This window comes from Vigna radiata, chromosome 2 (assembly GCF_000741045.1).
Source record: "Vigna radiata var. radiata cultivar VC1973A chromosome 2, Vradiata_ver6, whole genome shotgun sequence".
Classification (NCBI taxonomy): domain Eukaryota; kingdom Viridiplantae; phylum Streptophyta; class Magnoliopsida; order Fabales; family Fabaceae; genus Vigna; species Vigna radiata.
In genome coordinates this window covers 8699156-8721932 of record NC_028352.1, presented here as the reverse complement: position 1 = coordinate 8721932, position 22777 = coordinate 8699156, and the positions used below count along the sequence as shown (strand labels likewise).

Below are 22777 nucleotides of genomic sequence, written 5' to 3'. Positions count from 1 at the left end.
AAGTCCGGACGAGTCAAGTCTAGAATCTCACATGTTTAGGTTGTTTGCTATAAAATGTGTTTGCTATCCATGCACTCTCTTATGATCAAATGTTTAATCTGTTGCATGATGTTTATTTATATAATTAGCTCACCATTGCCTTGTTTTGTTGTGTATGCTGTATGTCTTTCTTTTGCAATGATCATTCATTTTTGAATGTGAGCAGAGTAGAATGAGTCCACTTTGGAGGATGTCCTGGAAGATTCTGAAAACACAGATGCTACTGCCTAGACCTTTAGGGATTTTATTTTGCTCTTACTATGTTCTGTATTTTTTAAATACTTAGAGTTGCTTCCACGATTTTAAATTTCCTCTTGGTTCTGGATTACTGTAATCACAACCTGATTAACTTTCCTACTCTTAAACTGCTCTCTTTTATTATCTATGTGGACATCTTGATTTTTATAGACTTGTATGGTATAAAATAGGGATGCCACATTGTTAATCCATATTTGTTTTATAAGATTAAAACTAATGAGTATAACTTTTTTTTTAAAAGTATGTATTTAAAACTTATGTAATATTAATTCATCTTTTATAAAAATAAATTAATTAATAACATTTATATTAAAATTTATTTTAAAAAATTATTAACAAAACATGGTTAATAATATAGAATAGTGTAATATGTTAAAAAGTTAATTTTAATATAAATATCAATATAATATTTGTAAAAATAATAAATTTAGAAGAGAGGAAAAAAATTACTCCATTTTGAAAAGTAAATGAAACTAAACTGAATCAAAGATACAAATATAAACATTAAATTAAAATTAAGACAATAAAATTTGACATTGAGACGTGACATTATTTCACATTTGGAATGAATAGTGTAATAGGAACCTGACACATGAATAATAACGAAAATTACAGAAATAAAAAATAAGAAAAATTCCAAAAAAAAATTAAAAAACCTAAAAATTGACAAGTGATATATGGTTAAGACCATTAATATTTTTTTAGAAAAAAGATAATTAAGGTATTTTTTAAAAGTTGAAACACAATTAAAAGCGGATACCAATTTAAAACGACCAGGTACCTCAAGCACCTACCAAACACCACTCATAAGATAGTACACCTCCGCAAGGAAGTCGGGTCAAAATCCTACCCATTGATCACACTCTCATTTTGGATACCTTCGAAGGAAGGAGGGGTGCACAAAGAAATAGCCTATATTTTGAATCTACAATTTTTTTTAATATAACCACATAATGTAGCCCAATATAGTAATGGACCGTGTCTAAGAAATCTCTAACCCATTAAAATATGTCCCAAAAATTATTTAATCACTTATTTTATTAAATAAATATTTTTTATTTATTAAAATATAGAGTTATACATTAAAAAAGTTACCTATCCATTTATATAATGATACAGAATAAATTTATCATAGTTAATTTTTTTTTAACTAAATACATAATCAATTTAATATAACCATATATATTTTTTATACAATTAAAAAATTATAGTTATGTTGTAAAATTTAATTTCATTAATAATTAATATAAATAAATACATATTTAGTCTTTAATAATTATTACATGTTTATTAAATAAAATAATGAACATTAACATATGATCAATATTAAAAGTAATTATTTTTGTTATTTCTTTTGTTAAAATTTTTAATTATTTTTGTAAAATTAATTACATATTAACGATCATATTTGCTTAATTAAAATATCGTGACACTTTTTAATCCTTTTTAATTTATCACCATAAAAATAAAAATAAAAATTAAAATATTTCACTCATTTTAAACTTTCAAAATTTCAAACTATAAAATATTTGTTTATGTGTTTTTTCATTCGTCCACAGTTGCAACACAAGTCGTGTTGATTTTACCGGTTGCTGAGAGTTTGGAATTCGGAATCGCAATGGAGAAAGAGAAAGGAAATGAAAACTGGAGCGAAAAGGTGGAAGACCTAGTAGACGCCGGCGACGTGGAATCCGCAATCTCACTCCTCGAATCAGTGGTCCAAACCCTAAACCCTTCCGATTCTGCTTCGCAACTTCCCTTGGCTTCTGCTCTCTCCGACTTGGCCGACCTTTACTCTTCCAAAGGCTTCTCTCTCAAAGCCGATCACCTTCAATCTCGCGCTTCTGTCCTCAAACAACTTCACAGTTCCAATTCTTCGTAACTCTCTCTCTATCTTCTATGTATTACCATTTTTTTCATAATTTCCATTTCTTCGGGTCACGAATTTGTTGATTTTCAATTCCTTTAGCGGCGAGCAAGTTCCGAAAGAGTCCAACGAGGATGGAGTCGTCAAACCGACCACGTTTGCTTCGCGTCGTTCTGATGGAAGCGTAGAAAACCGTGCGGAGTTGACTGCTCAGACCTCCGCCGCCGGCGGTTCTTCCGATGAAGGTACGAGATGTATTTGTTGCTGTCTCAGATTACACATGGACTTGGCCGTCATAGTTTATATAAGTAGAGACATTACTTGGAGTTAGCTTTTGGAGTTAATTTAAGTAAAACTCAAATTCTACGGTATGCAATCATCTAACTATTACTGATGGACCTACCGTGTCACAAAATTTACATCGTCAAAATGGAGTGAGCTGAAGATTTCATATTAACTAGTAACAATGTATATAATCAGGAGATAACTCTTGTTTCATGAGATTACTTTTGAAATTAAATTAGGTTCAAATCCAAATTCTCATAATTATCTCAAAAGTGGGAAAAAATTGTGCGGGATTGTTAGAACAAAATATAAGCACACTGTAACTAATTAATGAAACAATTCTCAAAGTACTCTTCATTTTATTGTGTGTATTTAGAATGTTTTTGTGCCTTCAGTGTGAAATAAAGGAAGGAAAGTTAATGATAGCAAGTTGTGCGAGAGTCTGAATTATTATTAGTAATGATTGAAAGTCGTCATCTGAATAATTGTATTTATTATTACAATCATGTGTTATTGCAATTGTGCAATGTAAATGATTGAGAACTGTTATTACAGATTGGGAAGCAATAGCTGATCGTGAACCTGATGAGTTACTTCCCACGGTATCCTTAGATAGTGTACCTGGAAAATCAAATCTTAAATTGGAGAATGCCAAAAGTGGAACCCCAAAAAGGCGTGGAAGAGGAACATTCTCTTATGAGAAACAAGAGCTTTATAGTGATCAGTTACTTGGTAGATCGGTCGTTGATGTTGAGCAGGGCGAGAAACCCTGTAATTCAGAAGATAATAGAGATGTACAAAGCAGTAAGTAATACGTCATGAATTTTCAATCTGAGAAAAAAACCAGTTATATGCATATTTTGTGCCACAACAACTATTTTGCATATGCAATGGTGTGTAGCGTGCTTGTTGATTTCGATTGCTATTTGCTTCTACCACACATAATTTTCAGTTTTCCAGAGTTTCCGTGCTCTTTGAAAATGTAATCTACCCTTCTGCTAGCTTTAGTCTTTACAAGATATTGTATAAAATGCTTGGGTTATAATTATTGGTTGGTCATTTCAGCAAAATATGGTACAAGCCATGTTATTGTTCTGGCTGATTTTTCACCAAGTACTAGGACAACAGAGCTGGAGAAGCTTTTTGAGGACTTCAAAGACCGTGGATTTGTGATTCGTTGGGTTAATGATACGGTTGCACTTGCAGTATTTCGAACACCCTCAGTTGGTAATTGCAAAGTTTCCCGATATATTATTGTTTTTCTTATGCAATACTTATCATGATATTTACATAAATCAGGGTGTTTATCTGTATGCATTATGATGGTGAACTAAGGTTGCATGTAGCTAAAGTTGGGTTTTAGATACAATAACCATTGAAATTGGGGGACTGATGATACATTTATCTTTATGAAAACGAACATTGATATTTGGTTGTTTGTGTAAATAACTTTGTAAGTGGTGAAATCTAAAATTTGCATTGATCTGACGAGCATGGGAGTTGAAGATTCACATTATTTAAATGATGCTACTATCATTCACAAGAAAGACATTTTGAACTTTCTCCTTGATTTTTCATATTGAAAAAAGAGTGGTTGTGAGGTCACGTAACAGTTCTTCAAGATAGCTATCATGCTAGTCACTAATGTAAAAATATGAGATGATATATATGCACTGTGTATTAAGAAGAGTGTTAATTAAAAGGATTCTCCCTTGAACGACATCTTTGTCATCGCTGATCACCAACAAATAGAAGCTAGGTATGACATATTGTTATGACCTTTTCCCTTTATTCTTCGGATGACTGGCTGAATTGTCTTTAAGCTAATGATTTCTACATTATTTTTTGAAAAAGAAATGAGTTCCTGTGATTTAGTGTTAACACTGCATCAATTTTGGTAGATTGTTTTCCGTCTCTATACTCTTTAATTTGATCAGCTGGCCATTCAATACCTTTAATATATAATGCAGCACTTGAGGCTCTAAACAGTGTTCGTTGTTCATTCACCACGAGGATACTTGATGAAGATGATACTCTCCTTACTTCAATTAAAGCAAGAGGTACCTTAACTGTTTTCCTTTCAGGGTGGTTTACCAATGTATAAAGGCGATATATCCATGTTTCATGTACACGTTTTCTTTGACGTCTTTGTTCCTAAATTTTACTGTACAACATTATTTATACTATTTAAAGGATAAAAAAGGAAATAATGTGAACACAAAATATAAATGAGTACAAAGTAACTCTCTTAGAAATGATTATGAGCTATTACGTGTTTTGGATGAATGAAAAGCAAATTACGTGTTTATTGCACTTTGCATCAATTAATGTAAGAATTATGTATTTTTCCTTACATGTGTTGGCTGTTTTTATTGTTGATTCAGACCTGGAACCACCACGACAACGGCCGAAAACTTCAGCCGAAGCAGCGCAGAGGCTTATTGCTCATGGTATGGGCTTAAAATTGTCATCCACAAGCGTTGGGTCCCGAGAATATAGAAAGCAAGAAAATGATAGGAGGGAACGTATAGTGACCAGGCAAAAATTGAGAGACGAGGCTTGGGGAGACGATTAATATCTTATATTTTTACTCCGCTTTAATTCTTGTACTACTCAAATTTCCTATTCAAGGAATTTCTATTTACATTTTCTAAAACTTACTTCAAATTTTAAAATATAAATACTCAAATAGTTTTTTTCATTTTCTTGTAGAAATCAAATCGGTAAATTATGAATAAGGAAAAAAATGATAATAAAGACAGCTAAGCCCATTAAGCTCAATAATGGTTTGCTATGGGTTTTTGTTTCAACAGTAAATACAAAATAAATACCATTTTACTGCTGTATCTATCACACCAAAAAGTTTCAATGGGATAAATCCTTAACACCATCTCAGCAAGTAAAACTTTCAATTAGTCTCGTTACTACAGAAAGCACATTTATTATTTAGTCCTTTATTTTACGAAATATATAACTTTTGATGAAACAAAGAACTAACAAATTCAGTAACTTCCTAAGCCAATGCTTAATTAAGTTTCATAACAGTAAATTTGATTTATATTATTTAATTGAGTTTTAACTGCTTTAATTTACCATCTTACAATGTTACTATTAAATCCCAATAAAAATTTAAAAACTATATAATTAAGTTTCAAGTTTATTATATTTTAAATTGAATATTTATTAAAAAAAAATTTAATTATACTAATGATTCTAAACTTTTATACTTTTAAAATGAGTACGTAAGATAAACAAAGAGGTCGGGTTATAATTTTTAACTTTTGTTTAAGTACAATATTATGAACTTAAACAATAAAAAAATAAACTATGAAACTTTAATTATCCTAATCAAACAATATTCTTTTGTGTTTTTTATTTTTAATTTTTATATATTAGTAGTTAATTAAAAAATAAAATGATGTCCTATTTTACAAAGAAAATTAGAATTTACTATTCAAAACTTTGATATTTTATTTGTAAAATCTAACGGTCACATTATTTACTTTATAACAACACGAGATAATAACGACTTAATGCAAAATATAAATATTTAGATCATAAAATGAAATTTTTTTGACAGATTTAATTTAAGATAGCTAAATTTATTAAGAGCTTAAAGTTTAATAATACTGTTAGTAAGTTTTTAAGTTTAAATATTCTTAAAGTGGTATGATTTTTATAGTGTTATGTTTTTTAAAATAAAATATATAATTATGATATATTTTTAATTTTTGAATTAAAATCATAATTTTACAATTATAAAATTTTCTAAAAATTATAAAATTATAAAATTTATCAGGAACTTAAAATTAATTAAATCTTTTATTTTTGTAATGAAGATATGTAAATAATGATAACACTACTTAAGTCAAATTAAGATAAAATCAAATCAGAGTTAACATTTAAAAAATATAAAAACATTAAATATTTGATAAAATACATTTTTTATTAAAATATCAACTAAAAATATTTAAATTTAGTTTGATTAAGTTTACTCTTCAATAAAATGGTAAAATGAATTAACCCGATTTAGGCTCAGCTCATAAAAACGATTAAATGGATTAGAAATATTAATCCCACCCTCAAACTTCTTTTTTATATTATATATATATATATAATCATATAAATATTTTCTAAATTTTTAATTAATTAATTAATGTTTCTAATTAGATAAATTAAAACAATTATTATAACTTTATATTAAATTATTCTATTATAATTAAATGTTCCTCCTAGATAGAATATACCTAGAAGTACATTAGTGTTTGTTAGCTCGAGACGTAATAAATGACTCTGGTTTGTATCTTTCTCTCTGTTCTTCAAATAAGAACAACGGTCGAGATGTTATCTTCTGATAAGGATGGTGTAACCTTGGTGATGAGCTTACAAGCACACTCTCATACTTAAGTTAGTTACCAATAATAAATAGTTATATTACAATAAACAAGATTACTCACATATTTCACAAATAGTGACTATTTTTCTTTGCTTATTGAGCCTAAAAGTTTGCAGGACTACCTCGTTTTTAAATTTTCTTTGCAAGATGTATATTTTATTAACATAATTTTCTAGAATTGAAATGTGTTGGTCAAAAATATTGTCGAAATGTCTTCGACCTTTTCAATTTGAGGTATATTAGAAATATATAATTAATAATTAAATTTTACTTTATAAATATTAATGATTTAAATTATAATACTATTATATATTTATATTTATAACGTAATATAAAAAATGTATCTTTTAAATTACTTTTTATTTTAATTTATAATTTTAAAAAATTGGATTAATTAATCTCGTACCAACTCTCTAATTTTACAAATGAAGAGAAACAAAGTAAACTAAACTAGTTTACCAAATTGAATAGTCCAACCTAATCCATCAAATCGAAACCGACGAGTCCCTTTACTCTTCACATTCTACAGTGAGAAGTAAAAGATTCTAAAAGAAAAATGATGAATTTGAGCATATGTTAATAAAATATAATGTATAAATGAATTATTGGATTATTTGAGGCCATTGTTAATCGTTTCCATTTTTAACAACCATGGATGCATGTCTTTCATGTGCTCATTCTCTTCTCTTACAAACAACGATTGACTTTTTCCTTAAATATATGAAGGCCCACAACAAAGATTTGACACTCTTTTAATCACTTTTAGTCTTCGGAGATCAATTAATTTATTATATATTTCATTTTTCTCTTTATTTTATTCTTTTATTGCAACATATGTCTGACTTGGTAATCACAAATTCTTACATAAAGACAACCTACCTCAATTAATCAACATAATAGGCCCACCTAATAATAAATTAATCACCTGAAATTTAAATTTTATTAGGTCTCAATGGAAGCTGTGGGTATCGTTACAAGCCCACACCCGAACACAAGAAGCCCAATTTCTAAACTTAATTTTGTTTGACTAGCTCGTGTTACTCAGTTCAATCTCTGGTATTTTCAAAGGTGCTTAGCATCCAGAAGAGTGAAAGAAAGAAAAATATTGCAACACGATAATGAGTATTTTGATGTGACAAAGAAAATATAAAAAAGAAAAGAAAGGAAGATGAGAGAAAAATCAAAGTTGGATAACATTGTATAATATAGCACCGATTAACTTTGTTGTTTTGTTAATTTAATTTGATTTTGAATTCAAACCAAATCTGAATTTGAAAGCTGCAAAGTTTAAACTCACACTGAAGCGATTGGGTCAAAAGTATACTTCTCATTCGTAATTCATTGCATGAATTAACGTTTTTTGGAAGCTATTTTACCTTTTAGAAGTCATATTCTCACGGAATGATGTGTGCATGTAAAACACTTTTAATAGTTTGCTAACATTTTAGAAAAATAAAATGAATACAGTCTTAAAAGAGATGCCTAGCATATATTTTACTTATTGATAGTAATTTTTATACTAATAATAATAAATAAACAAGTATATAATTAATAAAATATAATTGGAATACATTCGCATTACAAATATTTTTATATTGTCCTTTCACATTAAATTGTCTTATAATCGAAAGTTTTGTAATTATTTTTTGTAATATGTATTAAAATTAAAATTTTCCTTTTAAATATGATATGATTAATCTATTCATAAAGGGACACCTATTCTTATTTTTAATTTCTTTTAATCTAATGATTTTAGCAACGATGGAATTAAAAGAAATTGAAAGACAAAAAAATCTTCTAAAAGATTTTTAAAATAACTTAATCCTTCTTTTTTTATTATGTTATTCGATCAATTTTTTGTAACTTATCCCAAACATATGAAACATGTCCACTCACCTTGGCATACTTGTTAGAACATAAATAAATCACATATTTTAATTTTTTAGATTTTATAATATTACATAAGTTTAAGTACCAAATACAACTATCATTACGAGTAATAGTAAAATTGATAAAGTGAATAACTTTAATTTGTGATTCTACTTAAAATATCCAAATTTTTATTTGTGCAACGCGCACTGAATTCATTTTTAAGATAAATGTATTTTATTTTTTATAAGAATAATTGAAATCAGGTTATAATTTATAACCCATCATTACTTATTTGATGGACCGATGTTCGAGTTTTGTTATTTTTTGTTATCAAATTTAATATTATCATTTTTGTTGAATTGTTCTCTTAGATCTATGATTTTCGGATTGTTGAGTTGTTTTGCTCTGATCTGAATGATTGTTAGATTGTTTTTATGTGGTCTAGATGACTACCTAGGTGGTCTGGTCTCCTCTGGTATAGATGACTATTAAATTGGTTGGTCTGGTCTAGATGACTATTGAGTTAGTCTGATTGAATTAAAGATCTTTGGAAAAAAATGTAAAAAGTTTCTTTATAACGATTAAGATGCCCAAATGTTGTGAAAAAAAATGGTAGATATATGCACCAAAGAGATCCCACATGTAGAGATATATGTACAATGGTCAACGAAAAAAAAACCAATAAACTTTGACAAGAACATACGAGAGAGCAATAAAACTTTGTCTCCTTCCGAGCTTGTCTCCATGTTTTTCCTTCAAAACTTTTTTCCTGTCGAACTTATGTCGATGTTTCTCCTACTGAGCTTGTATCTATGACTAACATTTGGATCAAAGTGAATAACTTGGACTGCAAGTTGTCACGGTTGGCTAGATGGTGAAAAAATTTCCTACACAATTTGTGTATTGTGGTCAATAAAAATGGTGACAAAATTTCAATTAGAAAAAAAAAAAGAAGCTCTTTGTCAATTAGGAAATAATATTGTAAATTCTAATAATATTAAAAAGTAAATACTTCGTGAACAATTTGCATTGCACTATACCTCTTTGTCTTCTTGGAGTACAATATCCATTGAAAATAGAGATTTTCTTTTAATCTTTAATGAACCATAATCTCATCACTCGAGCAATGATATTCCAATTGTCACTCTTAGAATCCAGTTTAGATATGAAGTGACATTGTTTTTGCGCAATAGATATAATGAATAATGAATGTAACCATTAGTTTTGTAACACAAATGATGTCCACAAATGTATATATATAGAAAAAAAAATAGAGAATAAGCGTCAAACAACTTATGATACTTTGATTTTCAATTTAAATTTGATTTATAAATTCCTACACGATTTATGTATCGTGGTCAACAATTTACCAAAAAATTACAAAAATAGACATGCAAACAATGCAAAAAAAACTCTTCTAAATCTCTATACACAATTTGTTTCTTTAAAAAAGAAATCGTTTAAAAGAATTTTAAAATAACTTCATTTCTCTTTTTTATGATATTCTATCAACCTTTTGTTAGTTAGTCAACTTATTCCTTCTTGATTAAGACATAAGAAGCATATCCACTCACCTTATCATTCTTGCTAAGCATCTAATAAAGTTTAAATAAGTTATATATTTTAATTTTTTTAAATTTTATAATATTACATAAGTTTAAGTACCACATAGAAAAAATCATTACAATTAATTATAAAATTGATAAAATGAATAGCTTTAATTTGTGATTCATAGAATTTATAAATTAATCTTTAAAATATCCTCAATATCTCTCCTTCATGATCTCAAACTATTTCTTTATTTTTCTAAAAATATTAAACAATGCTGTTTATAGTATAAGCACTTAAACCAATCATAATTTTTGGTTTGAACTTGAAGTAATCTTTTTAAACACTAATATGAAAGATAATCCTACAAGTACATTTATCTCAACATACGTATCGAATTCTAATTGGCTTAATTATTTTTTACTCTATTTAATCATTTTATCGATAAAATATTCAATTAATTCTATAATTTGTTACTACATTTTCACCTAATCAATACTAAATATTAATAAAAAAAAGTTGTAAATTTAATGACGTTATTTGTAATACAATTTATAGGGTTACGGTTTTTAAAAGCTGAAAATTTTATTAACAGAGGAAGAAATTCAATAAATAAATAAATAAATAAATAATATTGGATTTACTCATTAAAACTATCGACAATCTTCACTCAAAGTCTCTTGGTTCATAATCTGGAAATTTTTAAAAGGTTAAAAAGAAAAATAAAAGTATATTAAGAATATTAAAAGAGAAATAATGAAGAAGCATTATTTTATCGCGAATTTAACTCCCCACCACCGAAAATTGAGAAATTTCGTGACGTTGGTGGTTTGAAACAGCAGCAGGCAATGCAACAGAGTATTAGAAAAAGTTGACCAAACAGCCATTGGGAACACGACACGTCACAATGCATGATGCACATTGCACACTTGAAAGATTCATTCATGCATCTAAATTCAATTCAAAACCCACAAAATAAAGTAGTTGATGCAGTTACTACACACACACATTAAGGTTTGACCATCCAACACAACATTGACAAACATAAAGCAGTGATCATGAGCATATATGACCATGACTGGTAAAACCAAAGGAAAAATGGGCCATGCTTTTTTGTACATTCTCAACATCATCATTATCATCATCATCATCACTTTATCATAAGATATTATCTTTCTATACTATAATCTGTATTATATATATACATATATAAATCTTCTCATACCTTAATATTTATTCAACACCAATCTCTTACCAAAAGAAGCAACTCCTTTTCCTGTTCTGCAGAACCATCATTCAGTTCTGTACACATTTTTTCAACTTTAATGGCAGAAATTGAAATCCCTCAGTATTTTGTTTGTCCCATTTCGTTTCAGATCATGGAAGATCCTGTGACTACTGTGACAGGGATTACATATGACAGAGAAAGCATAGAAGAGTGGTTGCGTAAGGCCAACGATTGTGTGTGTCCTGTTACCAAACAACCACTTCCAAGAAGCTCTCAATACTTAACCCCTAACCACACACTTCGGAGGCTTATCCAAGCTTGGTGTTCGGAAAACACGGCCAATGGTGTTGATCGAATTCCAACCCCGAAAACCCCTTTAAGCATGATCCAAGTTCAGAAGCTTCTGAAGGGTCTTGAGGCTCCTCATTCTTTTGGAACATCGTTGGAGAAGTTGCATGCTTTGGCTACACAAAGCCAGAGGAACAGAACCTGCATGGCTGAGGCTGGTGTAGCCAAGGTCATGGTCAAACTGATTAACAACAATTTCAAAGATGGAAACACAAACGCCAGTTCCGTTGAAGAAGCTTTGAGAATTGTTCATCTGCTTTGGAACAACCACAGCAGCATGAAACCTCTAGTTGGGGAGAGCTTGGACTTCATCAACTCGTTGACTTGGGTTTTGAAGGTTCATTTGGATGACAGCAACAGCAACATGGTAAACGAAGCAATGCCCCTTTTGAAGTTGACAATCGAGGTTGCTGATTCAACCCTTTTGGGAAATTTAAGCTTTGAATTCTTCAAGGAAATGGTGAGAGTATTGAAGAAAATAGAAGTATCTCAGAAAAGTATCAAATCTGCTTTGCATGTGCTTGTACAAACCAGCGTTTTGGGTAGAAACAGGACGAGGATTGTTGAAGCAGGTGCAGTGACAGAACTCATAGAGCTTGAGCTTGAGAAGCCAGAGAAGAACATGACAGAGCTAATATTCAACATTTTGGCTCATCTGTGTTCTTGTGCTGACGGAAGAGAACAGTTTCTTAGACATGCTGCCGGCATTGCAGTTGTTTCAAAGAGGGTTTTGAGGGTTTCTGCTGCCACTGATGAGAGAGCAATTCATGTGTTTTCAGTGATTGCTAAGTTTTCAGCATCAAACGAGGTTGTTCTAGAGATGCTGAGGGTTGGAGCTGTGTCAAAGCTTTGCATGGTGATGCAAGCGGATTGTGGTGCTTATTTGAAAGAGAAAGCAAGAGACATCCTCAGATTGCACTCCAAAGTTTGGAACAATTCTCCTTGTATACAGCTGTATTTGTTTACTAGGCATCAAAGGTGATCAAAATTGGACCCCAATGTCGTTTACATGAAAATATTACTATATGATCCAAAATCATTATTTAGTCTCCTCAACCAATCATGTAACTTGTAGTTGAGTACTATTAACGGTTTTACAAATTAAAAACCTCGATTATATGTTATGTGAAGATTAATTAAAAGCATAAACATTAGTAGTGAGAAACCATGTAATAATTTGTCCTTCTATAAACTTTGGAGAAATTCTAGTAGATTAATCCTAAAGTTGAGAAAAAAAATAGTATAATACAAAATTATTTTTCTTAGGTCACGAACACCTAATTAGACTAAGAATTATCATTCGAATGGAGCTTAAACTAATAAATCAAGTATGTAATTTGAATTGAGGAAACCTTTCTATTTCAAGCATGTAATTTGAATTGAGGAAACGTTTCTCTTTTCTTTCACGGAAAAAAAACCTTAGATAGCTTATGCCTGTTTACTTGAATAGATTTGAGGGAGAGTGATTGAGTGGATTTGAGAGGATTTGAAAGTAAATTTTTTTGTTGTTTATGTGAGAGTGAATAAAGTTTATAAAAATTAGTATAAGATTTAATTTATGTGACAAATTAAAAAAATTTACGTCCAAACTAAGGTTTTTGATCTTACAAACTAATCTCAAAAGTATCATACTTCCTATATTGTATGACCATTTGCTTAGTTACAAATCAAACCATTAGTTAGAGAGATTAACTCTAATTGTTAATTAGTTTAAGGTAAAATATAGTTATCATAATTAATCTAGATTAAAATATGTAAATATAGGTCTAAGAAAGATAATTGTATTTAGTATGCTATTAATATTTAAGTTGTCAAACATTCAAATGACTTTGACATTAAAATACTTTTCAAAGATACCTGTCCCTTGATTGTTTTATAAACATTAAATATTATCACTTGATAAATTAAAATTTGATTGTACATTTAAAAATGCATATATCATAATTGTGTATAGAAGTTTTGTATAATAGATGACATGACACATGAAGAAATATGACAAATTACATTTTCTTAAATAAACATCACTTCATAAAATTATTTTAATAATATAGTAATATATAAATAATTCAATTTAAAAATAAAAAATTAAACTTAAAATATTAATATAATTAATTATCATAACATTTATTCATTATTATAGATTGTCAATTTAATTACCAATGCTTTCTTATAGAAAACTGCTAAATAGTGTTTAAAAATTGGGGAATACGTGGCTTGATTTTTCTTCACTCTTTACTTTTTCCGTTTATTTATTTATTTATAAGAATTTTAGAGTTAATGTCATATAAATAATTAGATCTACGCACTATTAATGATAATTTACATGGAACGAAAAACATTGAATATTTTTTTGCATCCAATATCATGAATAATATAATTGATTTGTTCTGTTTATTAACATGTGTGCCTAACATAAAACAGAAAATTATATTAGGAAATGAAGATTATTAGCTCAAAAATAATACTCTCTCTCATTTTGTTCGAAATTTAGGTTTTTACCACAATAATTATTATATAAATATTTGTACTTTATAAAATATGCAATTTTGTTATACATCTACGATCTTTTATGTTAATTGCATTCCCTTCATATATATTTGTTTTTATTTTCCACTCTATAATAAATAATTGAGAATGTGATAGCAACTTTAACATTTTATTGATACTATAAAAATGGCTGTTAAATAAAGACAAAGAATTTGTAGGTGGAACTTTAAAACAGTAGGGGATAGGGTAGGGAGACGAAAGAGAGTATTAATGGAGAAAAACATAATTATTTAATGAAGTGATTAAATGTATAAAATGATGTTATATTTTCTTTTTAATGATGTTTATCTAGAAGCTTATGGTAAAAAATTGTTGGAAAATATTTATAGAATATTTCTTCTTTTGATGTGATTTTTTGGGAACAGCTTTAAGGTTTTATTTTATTTTTTTGTACAGGCAATTGATCTGATTATAATTCTTTATAATAGTATCTTACTTTAATATAAAAGTATATCGAATTCTACTTCACATTATTACTATACAGTGACCAATATCTACTATGTAATGAATTTTTAATTTATTTACAAATCATTATACAAATTCAATTCAACGCTTAAAACCCTCTAAAATAGATTCTACCAATTTCATCTAACATTTTTTCCATTACAACAATTGTTTAAGATATATTTAGAAAGTTGATTTTAAACCTAATTCGTATTTTTTGCATCGAAAAGGAGAAAGTTAAATTGGTGGTGTGAATGATTTGAAAGCCGAAAGAAAGGAGAAGATTATTTAATGTGGATGGATGAATATACTCACATAACACGTTCGCCAATTTTCATGTGTTACTTTACCTGCTTATTATCTTCATAGTTGATTTAGCCAAAACACACGTCAACGTTTTGTCCTTTTTCGAATAACATACACGTGCTATTATTATAAAAGGTTGTTAAAAAGGTATCTATTTTTTTAAAGGTGTCAAAATAAAATAATTATCAATTACAATATTATTATTTTGTTATAAAGTGGGTGTATTTTATTCTATAAATGTAAAAAATATTATCATCGACTATATATTTACTAAGAAAATCGTTTTGTAACCCAAATCCCGTGTGTTAACTGAGTTATCATTTATAACGAAATAAACATGCAAACTTATGGACTAATTGACCAAATTATATACCTTTCAGTCATCTCAAAAAAATAGCCGTTGAAGTTGAAAGAGATGCATTAAGCTTTGAATATAGAAGTCCTATTATTTTTTTATAAAAATATAATTTAAATATCTTAATCATAAATAAGCATGATTATAATTTTCTTTATTTCTACTAATAATCTCTAGTTTTCGACTTCTTTGAGGTTTTGTAAATTTAAAAAAGTGATCACTGTTTATGTATATAATTTATTGCTATAATAATAAAAATTTGTTTATAAGTTCTCACAATTATGTGAACATAGAAATACTATATATTTATTAAGCCATCATTAAAATTTTATCATAAATGTACGCATGGTAAATTAGTAGATAAAAACATATGCCATTTATTTAAATCCTTGTATCAATAAAAGTCATTAAGAAATTATATGTATTTATAAACTCAATAACTTCTAGAAAACCGGCCGATGACGCCTACTTTGATAATAATATATGACACGTTATTAAAGTTTACATTCAAGTTTAGATGACAGTAACAATTACTTATGTCATATTCTACAAATGTTATACAAAATGTTATGCAGCATCGATCAATTTTTCATCAGATATATTCATTTATATAATTTTAGTTATTAACACAATCTAAATATGTTATTTTTTAAGAGTTATATATCTCGATAATCATAATATATTTAAGTTAGGTGACATTATTATTCAATTTTTACATATATAATCGAATCACATGTCACACCATGAAAAACATTAAATAATTAATTTATCTTGTTTTAATATTTTAGTTCTTTTTTAACATTTTAGTGTAATTTTACTAGTCAATTTTTTTTTAAAAGAAATTAAACTTAGATAAATTGTGTCAACTTGACACAACTTCAAAATGAAGAAGTTGTGTTATACTGAAGTGATTTTATTACGAATGAACTGAATATCAAGTCATGAATAATTTTATGAAAAAGTTGAATCAAAAATAAAGTTACGTTATGTTGACACAAATTTACTTTTGAAATAAAATGAAGTGAAATTGTGTCATGCTGTAACGACTTCAATTTTATAATGATTTCGGTTTGTAATGACTTTAGTTTATAATTACTTCAACTCATTTTATTATATAGAACTAAAGTCGTCAACACATGACACAATTGCAATTCATTTCATTGCCAAACTCAAGTTGTATCAACATAACATAACTTCTTCGTTTTGAATTTGTGCCAACTTGACCTAACTCTCTCAAACTCGAAATACTTTTATAACCTCAATACAACCTTTTAAAGCCTTTCAAAGCCTCAACACAGTCTTTGTTGCACCAAGATGACTTCCATCTTAATCTTGCACGACCCAAAATCATTAACCCTAGAAGGAGAGTTATGGATGCAATAATAAGTCTCATGTCATGACTTATTTCATATATAAAATATTGATGTCACCTCTTATTAATAATAATAATAATAATAATAATAATAATAATAATAATAATAATAATAATAATAATAATAATAATAATAATAATAATAACACTAATTATAATAAGACAAAGATATGGATACAAGAAGATTGATCAAGTTAAACAATACTTGTAACAAATAATAACAATATAGGATAAAATTATAAATAAAGAAAAGAATAAAAAAGTTTGGGTTAAGGAAAGCATAGTATTGTCTTTAGAAAAAACAAACTTCACATGGACAAGACAAAAATAATATGTGTTCATCTGATTGAAAGAAAATCATTATATAGCAACCAATTTTAAAGCCCAAAATAATTAGTAATTATATAAACTAAGTTATATAGCATTACTATCTAAAATAGTTTTTATTATGAATCAAATATTATAATTGATTTATGAATTAGAGTATAAAATAATCCTAAAGTTAGCTACCAAGTTTTAGCTACTTATCATTATTGATTCTAAATTAGTCTTTTATTATAAATTGGAGACTAATTTAGACATTAATCCCTTAGTAGTTAAAATCTTATTAGCTAAATTAGAGACAATTTTAGATTCTAATTCATAAATCAATTATAATTCTTGTTTCGTAACAGACTATTTAGATACTTATGATTTTTTAGTTTATAAAATAATACCTTTATTAATCAATATACAAATTAATTATTTGTTGTTTCTAAAATAGATTGTTATTTAATGATTTTTTATAATTTGTTAGATCACTAATGTTTTAAAAAATAATATAAAACAGAAATATGAAAAAACTTCTACGTGAGATATTTTGTTTGCGGTCACTTTTCATTTATATTTATAAATCGAAGAGAGTAAATAATAATAAATAGAAATAAATCTACTTAAAGCAAAATACTAAGTAGTAATAAATTTGTTTCAAATAAATAAAGCTAAAAAATTGTTGAATCCTAAAAAATATTTATCTACAAAATTAATAATTCATAAAATACGAGTAACCATAAGATAATTTATTTATTTATTTTAAATTATAATAAATATTTTTAGCACCTCTAACCTAAAATTTATAGGTTAGTGAATTTTTTTTCTTTATATATTTTTTACTTTACCTATATTTTTACTTAAGGTGAAACTTTATACTCTGCACATAAATTTATTACAATATTATTATTTTTCACGAATTTTCTCTATTTTATAAATTAAAGACTACCTCATTAGCTTATTATTATATGTAACCCAACTATAATGAACAATATTACATATTGTAAGAAAGTAACATCTTCAAAATTCTTCCGTCTAAGAAATCTCAGTGATTGTTATTATTTACAACATGGGTTATTATAACTAATTAGGAGACAATTTAATTTCTATTATATAGAAGTTAATAATTAAAGGTCTTTTTTTGACACAAGGATAACTTTATATTTTAGAAATAGAGTTGCTAAATTCAAGCTTGATACTTACTACTTCTTTTAAAGAGATTTAGCGATCAGGCTAATTAAGAAAATTTAGTTGCAAAAGGATTTTAGAAAATTAGTATATCCATATTTCTATCTATTGTTTTTTTTTTTATATTCTCTATTATTTACAAATGATATTTTCTTTTTTCAATGTCTCATGTATCAACTTTGAAACTTTCCAAAGCTTATTATTAATAGCAGTCTTTCCTCAAAGGAATTATCTTTTTAAACTGCATGGTTTTTCAACTATTTTCCATGCCAATGTTCGATTTTTCACTCTACTGCGATTTCACATTTTTTATGCAGGAAACAAACATATATTCTCCATCAAGTTGAAATTACTTTTGTTACTAAATTATTAATAGATGTCATTCATCGTACCAATTTATTGTGAAAAAAATCTACGGCAAGAAACATTTAAGCATTGTTCACTTGACTGGATTTAGAAGAGAGTAATTAGAAGGATTTGAAGGTAATTTTTTTTAATGTTTATTTGAATAAATTTGGAGGTAAGTAAGAGTAAATTTTGAAGTAAAATTTGTGAGAATTTTAATTTATGTGACAGATTAAAAAATTTTACTTCCAAATTCACTTTCGTTTATCTCCAAATCTATTCAAATAAACAATTAAAAAAAATTATTATCAAATCTTCTCAAATTCTTTCAATTACTGTCCTCCAAATCCACTCAAGTGAACAAAGTGTTAACGAAACAAAATACAAGTTATACCTATAAATTCTAACAAGTGGAAAAGACCATCTAATATAATTTAAAAAGAATAACTCCACATTTACTCTGCTGGAATTTGAATTCATTTTTGTCTTTGTTGAATTGTATTCTAGAAACCCTTTTTGCACCTATAATATATATATATATATATATATATATATATTGGAAAATACAGGTTAAAAAATGGTAAACAATAATGATTTCAACATGAACCATCCATTAAGATAATATATATTAGTAATACCATAAATTAAAATATCCAAATCTATTTACAAATAATAAATAAAATAAATAACTTTCAACAAGAACCCTTAAAAGAAAAATCCATCTACATGAGTAGAAACTTCCATATAAGTAGAAACTATTGAGTTTATATCAGATTTCTTGACCTCTGAATATCTTTTTTATAAACTTCCATACCAGTTGAGATTATTGAATTTTTCAGATTTATTTAATGTAACGGAAATTATTGGAATGGGCGAAGATTAATTAAGAAAATATGGGTATGGTGGTGCAAGTGTATCTATCAATATATATATTATTATTATTCTGTTCCAATGGTCTTCCCTCTACGTATAGAGGAAGATGAAGATGTAGATGTAGACCTAGACGTACACGTATACATCTTCTAACTTTTCAATCAAAAACTTAAAAAATATCGTATGAAACTCGATAAATAATTAATGAATTTCAAACCCTTCCATTTTTTTTTGAAAAGGTCAATATTTTTGTATTTTGTGGGAGGGATAAAGTCCGCAAACTATTGATAAAAACAATCAGTCTCCAATTTCTAACCTAACATCGCATCATGTTGCCCTATTTTTCATGGCCAAATAATAATTATATAGACGATTGCTAAATATAAGTTGATCTTTGGTGGAAAAAGTTCTTGCCATAATTTATGCATGAGCTATAGATTAAAGATTTTAGACAAAATTTCAAATAACAAATGGATATTGAACTTAAGAATATATAAATAGAAGAAACTTCTCATCTCGAGACCCAGTTTTATAGGTTTAATTTCAAAAGATGTAGTATAACATTAGAACTTATATTTATATTTTGTTCTATAATCAAATTAAAAAAGAATTTGTTAGAAGGGTCATCTTAAAAATAAATAAAATCAACTTAAAATATATATGATCAGTTTTCTCAAGTTAAATCAGATTTAAAATTTATTTTTTAACAAAAGGTCGAAGAAAGATAATTTGGATTCTTATAAAAAAGTTTGGTTAAAAATAATAAGAAAAAGACAGAAAATAATGGCTAAAAATCATGATTACCTTCATAGTCAAATACTCATTGAATTGAATTCAATAGAATACATCTTTGCTGATTTGTTCTTATATGTTTGTCATACATGTTGCTTGGTTATAACTGTTTTTAAGTTTAATAGGTTCGTTGATCTCTATTATTACAGATTTATGTTAAATAAGTCTCCGTATTTTTAAATCATTTAATTGAGTTTTTATTTATGAAAAATTGAATTAATGAAGTCCTTATCATTATATTATGCAACATTAAAATTCTTGTTTGATGGTTAAGTGAGGTGTTATTTTTTTTCAGACGTGGCACATATGTCAAGAAATGTGGACTTAAATGATTTTAAAATTTAAAAACAATTTAAAATAAAGTAAAACGTAACAAAAAAGAAAGATAAGTCTATTTCTCGAAATCGAATTAAAAGGTATTAGGGTGAGATTTCTCTGAAATTGGAGAAAATTGGGTTCATGGGTTACTGGTTGTGGTCCGCAATTGGGGAACTGGGTTTGTGTTAGAATTTAGGTTTACAAAAACTGTGGGAAACATAAACATAGTAGCTTCAACATCCATCCTGAATCATTTATAATAGAATAAAAAGGTGATATTCACATATTAACATTTCAACAAGATTCCCCAATCGAAAAGAAGGCATATTGAGAGATGAATGAAATGGTAATTTGATTCTTGGATGACATGTAATCAAGTTTTAATCTATTCTTCTATAATGTATAAGTTTTATTGTATTCGACGAGAGCGGCAGGAGGAGCTCCATGGCCATTGAGTTGCTGCATTGGGACCCTGACCTCGCAGTCTCTGTCGTCGAATCCTCCGCTGCGAAACACGGTACGCCGTCACATTTTTCATGTTCTTTGCCGTCTAGTTGGGTGAAATCCTGGGAGAGATTTCGCGAATTTGACGAAACTCCTTACATTTCGCCGTATTCGGATCCGAGGTTTGGTGGAGGGATCCAAGGAGATGGAGAAGAGGAATGTTGGTTTGGTGCATGAGTTGTTGTCTTTGACTCTTTGGAAGAAGGCTTCAATTGTGATGTTGGAGCATTTTAGGAGGGAGTTCCTTTTGCCCGATAGGTTGAATGTGTTGTTGCACAAGAATACCTATTAACACTGTGTGCCACGTCTAAAAAAAAAAAAAATGCACAGCCATCAGAGAAAGGTTTTAACGCGGTCTGCACAATTCAACGGTAAAATTTTATTAATTCAATTTTTCAGATTTATTGAACCTATTAAACCTTGTTTTTATTTCAGTTTCAGTATAATGTACAAGTCTATATAAATATATACAATTATTTTATTAATAGTGTGCTGACTTCCTTTTCATTTTCTTATCTGATTCGTTTTAATTTCAAATTTCTAATTATATATATTATAAAAATAATAAAAATAAGGGTTAAATATGTTTTTAGTCTCTATATTTTGTAGCGATTTTGGTTTTAGTTCCTCTTTCAAATTAAGGTACAATTTATTCCTTCAACTTTAGAAAACTCTGGTTTTAGTCTTTTTTACCAAATTTTTTTAACTTTATTTGCTGTTTCAAACACGTTTCATTATAGCATTTGGATTGTTTACATTGTTTGACACATTTTTGCTTCAATGTTAACTAAGAAATGTGTTTGAAACAACAAATAAAGTTAAAAAAATTTGATAAAAAGGACTAAAACCAGAGTTTTCTAAAGTTGAAGGACTAAATTGTACCTTAGTTTGAAAGAGGGACTAAAACCAAAATCGCCCCAAAATATAGGGACTAAAAACATATTTAACCCTAAAAACAATAAGTGAAAGTAAAATCCATATTAGTTCTTCTCTTTATAAATGACATCAATAATATGTAAAACAATAAAATAGGTAAAATAGAAAAAACAAAAAAAAAATAACACTAATAAAAAGAAAAATCCACGACACTATAAATAATATTGATGCAACGACATGTCTTCAGATTTATCCTTAGTTTAATATCGTGATTTGTGTTGTTTATTACTAATTAATTAAATTAAAAGTCTTAAATCGCATTTTACCAAAACATACCGAGATATGAAAGAATTGAAGAAGATTATATTATTTGATGTTATAAAGCAATAAATTTTCTAGCAAGTACAGTGGATAGTTTGTAGTATAATAAGTATTGTATTTATAGAGATTTGGTAACAACTCTAACAAGCTTAACTTTGAACAAAACACTAAAAGGATTGCAGATAAAGTATAAAATAGGATTAAACTATAATTATTTTAGTAGTAAAATCTATTACAGAACAGTTTGGAGTTGAAAAGGATTGACTTCAAGATGATAAAAAGATGTTGAAGCTAGATTTCACCCCTTTGTTTCGCTTTTATAGAGATTCAATCAATAGTTATAAAGATGCAGATAATCATCTTTAAGAATTCTCTTTGAATGTAAT

At 27.5% G+C, this 22777-nt stretch overlaps 2 protein-coding genes across 2 annotated transcripts; both read left to right on the top strand.

Moving 5' to 3' along the window:
* The first annotated feature begins 1854 nt into the window (after window positions 1-1854).
* LOC106755552 (coiled-coil domain-containing protein R3HCC1L) lies at window positions 1855-5150 on the top strand. Its single transcript, XM_014637722.2, has 6 exons — window positions 1855-2175; window positions 2267-2409; window positions 3005-3253; window positions 3515-3676; window positions 4420-4509; window positions 4834-5150. Exons 1-6 carry the CDS (start codon window positions 1916-1918, stop codon window positions 5022-5024), a joined length of 1095 nt encoding a protein of 364 aa, XP_014493208.1. The 5' UTR covers window positions 1855-1915; the 3' UTR covers window positions 5025-5150.
* Window positions 5151-11527: 6377 nt separating this feature from the next.
* Window positions 11528-12889, top strand: LOC106779891 (E3 ubiquitin-protein ligase PUB24). Its single transcript, XM_014668101.2, has one exon. The coding sequence runs from the start codon at window positions 11591-11593 to the stop codon at window positions 12821-12823; it is 1233 nt and encodes a 410-aa protein (XP_014523587.1). The 5' UTR covers window positions 11528-11590; the 3' UTR covers window positions 12824-12889.
* The last annotated feature ends 9888 nt before the right edge of the window (window positions 12890-22777 follow it).

Excerpts from the sequence above, each read along its gene's own strand:
- LOC106755552 (XM_014637722.2), top strand. The coding sequence starts at position 1,916 with ATGGAGAAAGAGAAAGGAAATGAAAACTGGAGCGAAAAGGTGGAAGAC. Across the intron at positions 3,254-3,514 it reads TAATAGAGATGTACAAAGCA|CAAAATATGGTACAAGCCAT; the intron begins GTAAGTAATACG and ends TGGTCATTTCAG. Across the intron at positions 4,510-4,833 it reads TACTTCAATTAAAGCAAGAG|ACCTGGAACCACCACGACAA; the intron begins GTACCTTAACTG and ends TTGTTGATTCAG.
- LOC106779891 (XM_014668101.2), top strand. The coding sequence starts at position 11,591 with ATGGCAGAAATTGAAATCCCTCAGTATTTTGTTTGTCCCATTTCGTTT.